Genomic DNA, 11100 nt, shown 5'->3' with positions numbered 1-11100 from the left:
GATTTTGATACTTTAATGTAGTTTGAGCATAATTTGTGATGAATATAGTGTCCATTGTGATTAAATGCTTTCATAGAACTTACTGAATGATAATTGTTGGTTTGAGATAATTAAATTATGAATATTGTTTTTCATTACTTCGCATCGATAGTAATTGAGTTGTGTTCGGATTTAATGTCATTTCTACTGTTGTTGCGTTTATTGTGAAGTTGGTTTATTGGATGATACGTGTTGACAAATTGTATTTGTTAATCGCGTACCAACTAGTGGTATTGTCTTGTAGTATTTGTCAGCATTCAATGATAGTCTTTAACCAATCGAACTTGAGTGATCGGATGAGACAGGATAGATTATACCTACAGTGCCGGAAAGCCATTTCATTGATTTACCTTGCTTTGTAGGTTTAGGGATCGTATAGGGTGGAGGAGAATTGTGTGAGTTGGTCTCATGTCGAACCAAAACCGTAGTGGCAACGTTTTTATTATAAAGTCTTCATTAGTTTTAATTTCAAGCTTTTGTTATTTGCATTTAGTTTGTTTAGTTTAATCAATCAATTTGCCAATTTCCCTTTCGTTAGCTCAAATATTCATTAGGTCGTTAGTCTTGCTCTCTGTGGATTCGACCCTGCTTACCGCTAACTATGGTATTTAGGTTAATTTTTGTGGCTGTGACGACCGGTTCGACAAGCTCACACAAGGATATCATGAATCAAAATAAACTTGATGGGCAAGACAATCAAAGAGAAAATGCCACTTGACAAAATGTGTCAGACAATAGATGCTTGCACAAAAGAATGGTGTGTGCATATATTTGCTCAACAATTCATTGTCTACCATAACATAAGTTTGACAAAAATATCAACATTTTCAAATTGGATGATTTCATGAATAGAAAACGTAGCTGTCCTGCTCTGTATGTAAATACTAAGACAAAGAAGGCTTACGGCAAAGAACATGACATGAAAAAGATACTGAATTCAATGTAAGCTCATTAAGTCCTAATTATATATTTTGGATGCATATAGATCAGTTGTTCTTGAGTTGGTTAATTGTTTAATATATATCGGAAGGCATGTCGCTAGTTCAGATTAATTATTTTAAAGATACATAATACATGCATATTTTTTACGTAGTAGAAGCATGCAAGAGATTCGATAATACATTCAGAACATACATCATATTTAGTAGCAGAAACAAGACACCATAAAGAGTACACCGATCCAATCACGCATATGCATATATTTATCTGCTATAGCAGATCGATTCTTATAATATCAGTTAGTTTGCAGCAGACGAGAGCTTTGTGTCTTTGCCTTATTGTTAAGGTAAACACCAGCATCTTTGCAGCTAGCGATAGCCATATCAAGGATGGATTTAGGGTCCTCAACATTTGCGTTCAGCTTCTCATAGTCAAGGGTCCAGTGCACCAAGCTGCCTTGTTCAGTCGTTGGAGTAATTTTCATGTTGATGATCAAGCTCTTGAACGATTTTTTCAGAGTTCCTTGTATGGTTTTGAGAGTAGTTGACTTGCTTTTGTTGTCAATTCCGACTTCCACCTTATTATTTGCAGTTTTTCCATCTATAAGTTGATCAATTCAAAATAATTACTACGCTCAGAAATACTAATTAAAAGTCAGCTTTCAATATGTGAAAGTAATTTGACTGAATTTTTATCTAAAAACTTATATCAGATAGTTTGATCACTTCACTTGATTGATATGGTGAGATCGTCTAATACAATAAAGATACATATTGTTACTTTTCAAAAAAACCACATAAGAGGTGGTTAGCTAACGTGGTGAAATTGTTCAATAAAATAAATAGGGCGCGTTTGGTTCATTATTTTGGGAATAATTTTGGGTACTTGGATAGGGGAGTATTATGAGGTAAAATTTAAAAATTTATAAAAAAACCCCAAGGTTTGTTAATTTAATTAAACACCCTAATATGTAAAACGACAAAAATACCCCCACCACCTGCAGTGCCAGATTCTGGCCACCATCGTCGGAATTTAGCCAGAAAATTTCGTTACGACATAGACCAGTCGGATCTGTGTTGTAACGCCTCGCTATGACCTTTTGCGGCCAGATCTAACCTTTTCCGGCCAGATTGGTGAATAACCGATCAGTTCCAGGTTTGGTTTAAGCCGTTGTGACAGATTTCGGCTACCACCGATGGTGGTTGCCAGAATCTGGCAAGTATGGGGGGTGCGGGTATTTTTGCTAATTTTTAAACTTTTTTCTAGGGGGTATTTAGTGAAATTAATAAACTTAAGGGGCCTAAAAGTAATTAAAAAATTCACTAATATTTCTGGAATAATGTGCCAAACAATATTTCGGAAATAAGACTGGGAATATGGGTAGAAATACTAAACCAAATACACCCTGAGGGGTGTGTTTGGTTTACTATTTTCTATCCTATTTTCAATTCTATCCTCAAAATAATAGTTTGTTTCATTATTAAGAAAATACTATTATATTTTTATTCAATTTTTAGTCCCCCAAAGTTTATTAATTTAACTAAACACCCCCCAAAAAAGTTTAAAAATTAACAAAAACACCCCCACCTACCCATATTTGCTAGATTCCGGCCACCACCGTCGGAAGGTGGCCAGAATCTGGCATAATGGCATACTATCAGCTTGATCTTCCCGGTAGTACATCGATCTATCATTTTCCAGTCAGATCCACCGTGGATCTGACCGAAAAAGGCCAGATCTACGGCCAAAGATTTGGCCGTTCATGGCTAAATCTTTGGCCATAGTTGGTCATCAACGACGGCCATATCTTTGGCCGTCGTTGACCACCAAACATGGCCAAATCTAGTCGTCAACAGCCAAATCTGGCTGGAAAAGATCATCTCATAGCACGACCGGCCAGATCCAGTCAGTCATGCGTCGATACGGCGACTCCAGCCACCCTCCAGTAGTGGTGGCCGGCTATCGGTATTTAATGGGTGGGTGAGGGTGTTTTTGTATTTTTTAATATTTTTATTATAGGGGTGTTTGAAATTAACAAATCTAGGGGGTGTTTTGTTAATTTTTAAATCATACCTCGTTATTCCCACCCAACTCTAAAAATATCAAAAATACTATTCAAAATACTAAAACAAACACACCGAGGCTGTCTTGTATAAGTTTTCTCTAGTAGTAAACTATTAATAGCGTCAATAAATATGATTAAAATTTTTCAAAAAATGTGGATGCGCTCCTTTGTATCCGTAAAATTTACGGCAAGATATAGACTTTTACTTACCGAGGAGGAAGTTCCAGCAGTAAACAGAGCCATCTTTTCCCCACTGACCCTCGATTAAATCAACACTTTGAATTTTGTCGGGGCTAGGTTTTGTCGATTCGAAAGGTGTGCAGGAGAAGAACTCTGGATATTTGTTATGCCTAAAAAGTCACGCTGATGTCAGCTCAATAAATGTCTTTTTTGTACTAGCTATCAAGCTCATACCTCCTCAAAGATATTCATACCAACTCTATCTCATTTCAAGAGATAAGTGGACGAGAGTCTTCCATATGTCAAGGCAACTTGCAAAACACTCATTACATTGACCTCAAAGGTGTATAAATTGGTACTTCTCTTCCCAAAAAAAGGGGTTGGGCATATGAGAGCTAGGCATAGATTTGAGCTCAATTCTTTCTCTCTATAAACACTGTATTTCTTCATCTTTGTATGTCTTATGGGCAATATCATAGAAATAGTCAGAGATCAATAAAATAACAGTGGATGTAAGACTTGCTTTAAGCATCTAAACCACTATAAAAACCCCCTCTTGCCAATCTTTTATTTATGTTTTCTGCAACATATATAACCTCAGCACCATATTCAAATCTCATGGATCCATGATAAGAGTGTAATTTATATATTTTTATTCCTTCCATATTATGTTTTTTGTTATGTTTTATGCCTATTTGAGTTGATTAGAGTTTATTTTGTGAGTTTGGCATAGTTGGATAGACTTTAGGAAATAAGTGATAAAAGATTAGGAAATTCCAGATTTTTGTTATTCTGACCAGTGCTGCGTTTTTCAGGTTTTTCATGGAGTCAGATTTCTCGATTGCAAAAGTGTTCTTCAGAAAAATTAAAGTTGACGAATCAAACTTTCCAGGAAGGTATTATGGGTGAGAATCCGAGTTCGTTTAGGTCTTCATTAGTTGTTGCAAAACCGGACCTGGAATCCTAGTCGCGGAAGGATTTCCTGGCTGAGTATTGAATCTTCGAACGGGCCTAACTGGAGCGTCAGATATCGAAAGCGGGTGATTCAAAAGCCCATATTCATCTACACATCCTGGACTAAAATTTTTATGAAGTGACCGAGCCCATAAAAGATCTTTTGCATTTCGAGAATCCTGGTGCAAGTTAGAGACAAATTCTGTTTTCCATATCTCATAAGATTTTGACAAATCTGGAAGTCTATCTTCTAGGAAACGTCTTGGAAAGAAATTCTGAGATTCTTGGGGTAGAATTAAGGAAAACAGATGTTATTTATTGATGGGTTGTTAGATTAAAAAGGGGGGACAAGAGAACAACAGTGGTTTTGAGTTTTTTTGGTTTTCTTTTACTTTCTACGTCAAAATGTGAGGCTGATCTTCCTTCTTCAGTTCAAGGGGATTTTGAAGCCTAAATTCATGTCATTGGTGTAACCTAACTTCAGTAACATTATTCTTAATCTTGTTTTTATTGGAATTGTTTATGTTATTCTGTTTTAATTGTTTATAATTTTCTGTTTGGGTGATTTAGTAATGGCCTGCTGAATTATTTTATCGGAATTTTATCTGTTAGAATTAGGAATTGTGATCCGTAATTGTCCTTTTTCTATTCAATGGGTAACACATGATGATAGATGATTATGAACAAGTTTTCATTCTGTCATCTTGAATAACATAACCTAAGTTAAATAATCCGAGCTTGTGTGATTGTTGCTTAGATTGATCTATTTTCCTAATTCATAAGGCTGCCATTGAATTAAACTTAGAGAGCTTATTCTAGGTTATTCGAGGGTTAGGATCTACTTGAAGAGCTTATTTCAGTAGTGACGATTAAGGGAGAATTCGGGTAACAGAGCTTGTTGTTTCATAGGGTCAGTAGTTCCATAATAACGAGATAGAATAGTGTTACAGTTAGTTCGTGACCAATGGATGTTTAGGTGGATCTTGAACCGAGAACTGATTGTTTTTAATCTGATTTTTTTCTTCCATTAGAGACTTCTTTGTTTTACTTTAGTTTGCCTTGATTACAAACCCCTTTCATTACTAAATTGTGTTGTCATGTTCACTGTTTAGGGTTTTATTGTGTTGTTTTCATTGTGGCTATTGGCATAGAATATAGGATTTAATCGAATCATTCCCTGTGGGATCGACCCTTGCTCACCCTATATACAATTAGTAGTTAAGTTAGTAAGGTTAATTAATTTGGTGCATTCGGCACGCTACCAAATTTTGGCGCCGTTACCGGGGAATGTTCTTTGTCGATTATTTTTTATGTTCTATGGTCTTTTGTTATTTCATTTAATCAGTGTTTAGTTGTGTTTTTTTTTTTTTCATTTTTTTTTATGATACATGAGTAGTGATGACCATTCAGAGAGTCGGGCTAACGACTTTAACCAAAGGCGTTGCTTGGGAGGCAACCCAAGAATTCAGATTTGATTTTCTTTTCCTTTGAATTTAGTTTTTTTATTTGCCATATTTTTTTTGTTTTATTTGTTTTATTTGCCTGTCTCTACATTTGGGTTTTACATTGGGGACAATGTAAGTTTTAAGTGTGGGGGAGAAGTTAGGGTGTAGGTGTAACGTTGGCAAAAAAAAAAAAAAAAAAAAAAAAAAAAAGTGTTTTTGTTTTTAGGAAGGTTTATGCTTTAAGTCATGTCTTTGAACGTCTAGTGATGCATGAAAGTAACTTGACTTTGTTATTGAACATATTCCTTGACTTAGGATGTTAGCAATATTCATAAAGAGTTAATCATATTTGAATATTTGTAGTTTTGAAACATATGTCTTGAGAAGTTGTGTGAACTTGGTGCCGAAGCATGATTGAGGAGTGTATACAACCCTTAAAGGAGAAAAAAAAAAAAAAAAGGGTGTAGTGAGTTGAGAGGAGCGTAAAACGCACTCACTATAAACACAACCATGAAATGAGATGGAGCATAAATGCACTCATTTTTTTCAAAACAGAGAAAAAAAAAAAAAAAAGAAAAAAAACGAAAAAAGAGAAGAAAAAAATTTCCTTGTTTGCATTAACTGTTGAGACTAATTGTGGAAAATGATGAAGAGAGATGAATGTCCTTAACTCTACTTATATTATTTTTGCTGCTTCCTAAGTTAGGTATGAATGCATGCATTAAATATTGTTGCTTATGCATCATGATGGTGTTCTTGATATGACTTGAGTGTAGTTGTTTTAATGTTTGAATTAGTTTACCTTATGACGTGCAAAAGCTAATGTCAGGGAAATTTGATAAGAGTGTAATTTATATATTTTTATTCCTTCCATATTATGTTTTTTGTTATGTTTTATGCCTATTTGAGTTGATTAGAGTTTATTTTGTGAGTTTGGCATAGTTGGATAGACTTTAGGAAATAAGTGATAAAAGATTAGGAAATTCCAGATTTTTGTTATTCTGACCAGTGCTGCGTTTTTCAGGTTTTTCATGGAGTCAGATTTCTCGATTGCAAAAGTGTTCTTCAGAAAAAGTAAAGTTGACGAATCAAAATTTCCCGGAAGGTATTATGGACGAGAATCCGAGTTTTTTGGGTCTTCATTGATTGTTGCAAAACCGGACCTGGAATCCTAGTCCCGGAAGGATTTCCTGGCTGAGTATTGAATCTTCGAACGGGCCTAACTGGAGCGTCAGATATCGAAAGCGAGTGATTCAAAAGCCCATATTCATCTACACATCCTGGACTACAATTTTTATGAAGTGACCGAGCCCATAAAAGATCTTTTGCATTTCGAGAATCCTGGTGCAAGTTAGAGACAAATTTTGTTTTCCATATCTCATAAGATTTTGACAAATCTGGAAGTCTATCTTCTAGGAAACGTCTTGGAAAGAAATTCTGAGATTCTTGGGGTAGAACTAAGGAAAACACATGTTATTTATTGATGGGTTGTTTGGTTAAAAAGGGGGGAGAAGAGAACAGCAGTGGTTTTGAGTTTTTTTGGTTTTCTTTTACTTTCTACGTCAAGATGTGAGGCTGATCTTCCTTCTTCAGTTCAAGGGGATTTTGAAGCCTAAATTCATGTCATTGGTGTAACCTCACTTCAGTAACATTATTCTTAATCTCATTTTTATTGGAATTGTTTATGTTATTCTGTTTTAATTGTTTATAATTTTCTGTTTGGGTGATTTAGTAATGGCCTACTGAATTATTTTATCGCAATTTTATCTATTAGAATTAGGAATTGTGATCTGTAATTGTCCTTTTTCTATTCAGTGGGTAACACATGATAATAGATGATTATGGACAAGTTTTCATTCTGTCATCTTGAATAACATAACCTAAGTTAAATAATCCGAGCTTGTGTGATTGTTGCTTAGATTGATCTATTTTCCTAATTCTTAAGGCTGCCATTGAATTAAACTTAGAGAGCTTATTCTAGGTTGTTCGAGGGTTAGGATCTAATTGAAAAGCTTATTTCAGTAGTGATGATTAAGGGAGAATTCGGGTAACAGATCTTGTTGTTTCTTAAGGTCAGTAGTTCCATAATAACCAGATAGATAGTGTTACGATTAGTTCGTGTCCAATGCATGTTTAGGTGGATCTTGAACCGAGAATTGATTGTTTTTAATCTGATTTTTTTCTTCCATTAGAGACTTCTTTGGTTTACTTTAGTTTGCCTTTATTACAAACCCCTTTCATTGCTCTGTTCTGTTGTCCTGTTCACTGTTTAGGGTTTTATTGTGTTGTTTTCATTGTGCTATTGGCATAGAATATAGGATTTAATCGAATCATTCCCTGTGGGATCGACCCTTGCTCACCCCATATACAATTTAGTAGTTAGGTTAGTAAGGTTAATTAATTTGGTGCATTCGGCACGCTACCAATCCATCACATGTAATTTCTAAGGCTCTCTTAGCACTTTGCACGTGCAAGTCGTTGGCATCCAAAATCAAGCGTTAACAGTTTGGTGGCCCATGTAAGTCTCAAACCTGCGTCAAAGTTCTCCGATCGCATGGGCAGATCGCTGATCGCATGCTCAGATCGTTGATCTTCAGCTTTAGATCGCTGATCTTTAGCTTCAAATTACGCGTTCAAGATCATTGAGATCATGCGTTCAGGTCGCTCAAATCGCGTGGCCAGATCATTGATCGCACGCTCAGATTGCTGATCGCACGATTAGATCATTGATCTTCAGCTTTAGATCGCTGATCTTTAGCTTCAAATCGCGCGTTCAAGATTGTTGAGATCACGCGTTCAGATCGGCTAGATCACGTGGCCAGATTGCTAATCGTACTCTCAGGTCTTCTTGATCTTCGGCTTCAGATCGTTGATCTTTAGCTTCAAATCGCATGTTCAGATCGCTAATCACACGTTGAGATCGTTGATCTCTTGATCTCAAGTCGAGCTCGTTATGCTCTCAGATTGAGCTCGTTATGATCGTAGATTGAGCTCGTTATGCTCTTTGATCGAGTTTGTTATGCTCTCTGATCGAGCTCGATGCTGTTTGATCGAACTACTTCTGTTATCAGATCGAGCTCGTCATGCTCTCTGATCGAGCTCATTATGCTCTCAGATTGAGCTTGTTATGTTCTCAGATCAAGCTCCGCGCTGTCTGATTGAACTACTTTGTTCTCAGATCAAGCTTCGCACTGTTTGATCGAACTGCTTCTGTTCTCAGATCCAACTCCGCGCTGTCTAATCGAACTACTTCTATTCTCAGATCGAGCTTCACGTTGTCTGGTCGAACTACTTTCGTTCTTAGATCCAGCTCCACGTTGTCTGATCGAACCGCTTCTGTTCTCAGATTGAGCTCCGTGCTATTTGATCAAACTGCTTTTGTTCTCAGATCCAGCTCCGCGCTGTCTGATCAAACTCCTTCTATTCTCAAATCCACTTCGTGATGTTTGACTGAACTGCTTCTGTTCTCAGATCGAGCTCCACGCAGTCTAATCGAACTCCTTCTGTTCTCAAACCTAACTCTGCGTTGTCTGATTGAACTCCTTCTGTTCTCAAATCCAGCTCTGCGCTGTTTGATCGAACTCCTTCTGTTCTCAGATCCAGATCTGGGCTGTCTGATCGAACTTCCTCTGTTCTCAGATTGAGCTTTGCACTCTTTAATCGAACTCCTTCTATTCTCAAATCCAGATCCAGGCTGTCTGATCGAACTTCCTCTGTTCTCAGATCGAGCTCCGGGCTATCTGATCGAACTTACTCTGTTCTTTGATCGAGCTCCTTATGATCTCAAATCGAGCTCGTTATGCTCTCTGATCGAGCTCGTTGTGCTCGTTATGATCTCGGATTAAGCTCGTTATGCTCTCAGATGGAGCTCATTATGTTCTCAAATCGAGCTCTACACTGTCTGATCAAACTGCTTCTGTTCTCATATCGAGCTCCACGCTGTCTGATCGCACTGCTTCTGTTCTTAGATCTAGCTTTGTGCTGTCTGATCGAACTGCTTCTGTTCTCAGATTCAGCTATGTGCTGTCTGATCGAACTCCTTCTATTCTCAGATCCAGATCTGGGTTGTCTGATCAAACTTCCTGTATACTCAGATTGAGCTCTGCGCTCTCTGATCGAACTCCTTCTATTCTCAGATCTAGATCCAGGCTGTCTGATCGAACTTCTTCTGTTCTCAGATCGAGCTCCGCGCTGTCTGATTGAACTATTTATGTTCTCAGATCTAGCTCCGCGCTATCTGATCGAACTGCTTCTGTTCTTAGATCCAGCTCCGTGCTGTCTGATCGAACTCCTTCTGTTCTCAGATCCAGCTCCACGTTGTCTGATCAAACTCTTTCTGTTCTCAGATAGAGCTCCGCGCTGTCTGATCGAACTCATTTTGTTCTCAGATCCAGCTCCGCGCTGTCTGATCGAACTTGTTCTGTTCTCAGATCCAGCTCCGCGCTGTCTAATCGAACTCGTTCTGTTCTCAGATCCAGCTCCATACTATCTGATCGAACTCCTTCTGTTCTGAGATCCAAATTTGGGTTGTCTGATCGAACTTCCTCTATTCTCAGATTGAGCTTCGCGCTCTCTGATCGAACTCCTTCTGTTCTCAAATCTAGATCCAGATCCGGGCTGTCTGATCAAACTTCCTTTATTCTTAGATCGAGCTTCGCACTCTCTGATCGAACTTCCTTTGTTCTCTGATCGAGCTCCTTGCTCTCTGATCGAGCTCCTTATGATCTCAGATCGAGCTTGTTATGCTCTATGATCGAGCTTCTTATGATCTGAGATTGAGCTCATTATGCTCTCTGATCGAGCTCATTATGATCTTAGATCAAGCTCGTTATGCTCTCAGATCGAGCTCCTTATGATCTCTGATCAAGCTCCTTATTATCTCTGATCGAGCTTCTTATGCTCTCTGATCGAGCTCGTTATGCTCTCTGATTGAGCTCCTTATGATATTAGATCGAGCTCTTTATGATCTTAGATCGAGCTCGTTATGCTCTCTGATCGAGCTCGTTATGATCTCAGGTCGAGCTCGTTATGATCTCAGGTCAAGCTCGTTATGCTCTCAACTCGAGCTCGTTATGCTCTCTGATTGAGCTCCTTATGATCTCAAATCAAGCTCCTATAGAATCGTGATCACCTTCTAGCTCTCAGATTATGATTAGCTTCTAGCTCTCAGATCGCGATTAGCTCCTAGCTGTCAACACTAGATTGTGCTAGGAATAGTTCGAGCTCTTCAGTTTGAGACTGCAGCCTGTAGTGCAACAGCCATTCAGATCAAAGACTTGAGTTTCTGAAGTGCGATTACGCACTCTAAAACTGGGGGGCTTCTGTTATGCCTAAAAAGTCACGCTGATGTCAGCTCAATAAATGTCTTTTTTGTACTAGCTGCCAAGGCCATACCTCCTCAAAGATATTCATACCAACCCTATCTCATTTCAAGAGATGAATGGACGAGAGCCTTCCATGTGTCAAGGTAACTTGCAA

General features: G+C 37.8%; 1 protein-coding gene across 1 annotated transcript; it reads right to left on the bottom strand.

The window, feature by feature from the left end:
• Positions 1-1273: 1273 nt before the first annotated feature.
• Positions 1274-8515, bottom strand: LOC116109471 (MLP-like protein 43). Its single transcript, XM_031395683.1, has 3 exons — positions 8415-8515; positions 3254-3393; positions 1274-1578 (listed from the first exon to the last, which is right to left on the bottom strand). Exons 1-3 carry the CDS (start codon positions 8513-8515, stop codon positions 1274-1276), a joined length of 546 nt encoding a protein of 181 aa, XP_031251543.1.
• Between the last annotated feature and the right edge of the window lie 2585 nt (positions 8516-11100).

This window comes from Pistacia vera, unplaced genomic scaffold (assembly GCF_008641045.1).
Source record: "Pistacia vera cultivar Batoury unplaced genomic scaffold, PisVer_v2 Contig580, whole genome shotgun sequence".
NCBI lineage: Eukaryota > Viridiplantae > Streptophyta > Magnoliopsida > Sapindales > Anacardiaceae > Pistacia > Pistacia vera.
Note: the sequence above shows the minus strand (reverse complement) of the source record. Positions and strands in the feature narration are given on the sequence as shown.

What these genes read in the sequence shown, in the direction of transcription:
- LOC116109471 (XM_031395683.1), bottom strand. Translation starts at nt 8,515, where the DNA reads ATGCGATTTGAAGCTAAAGATCAACGATCTGAAGCCGAAGATCAAGAA. An exon ending in GATCTAGCCGATCTGAACGC is followed by an intron (nt 3,394 to 8,414) that starts GTGATCTCAACA and finishes GTGACTTTTTAG; the next exon opens with GCATAACAAATATCCAGAGT. An exon ending in CTGCTGGAACTTCCTCCTCG is followed by an intron (nt 1,579 to 3,253) that starts GTAAGTAAAAGT and finishes ATCAACTTATAG; the next exon opens with ATGGAAAAACTGCAAATAAT.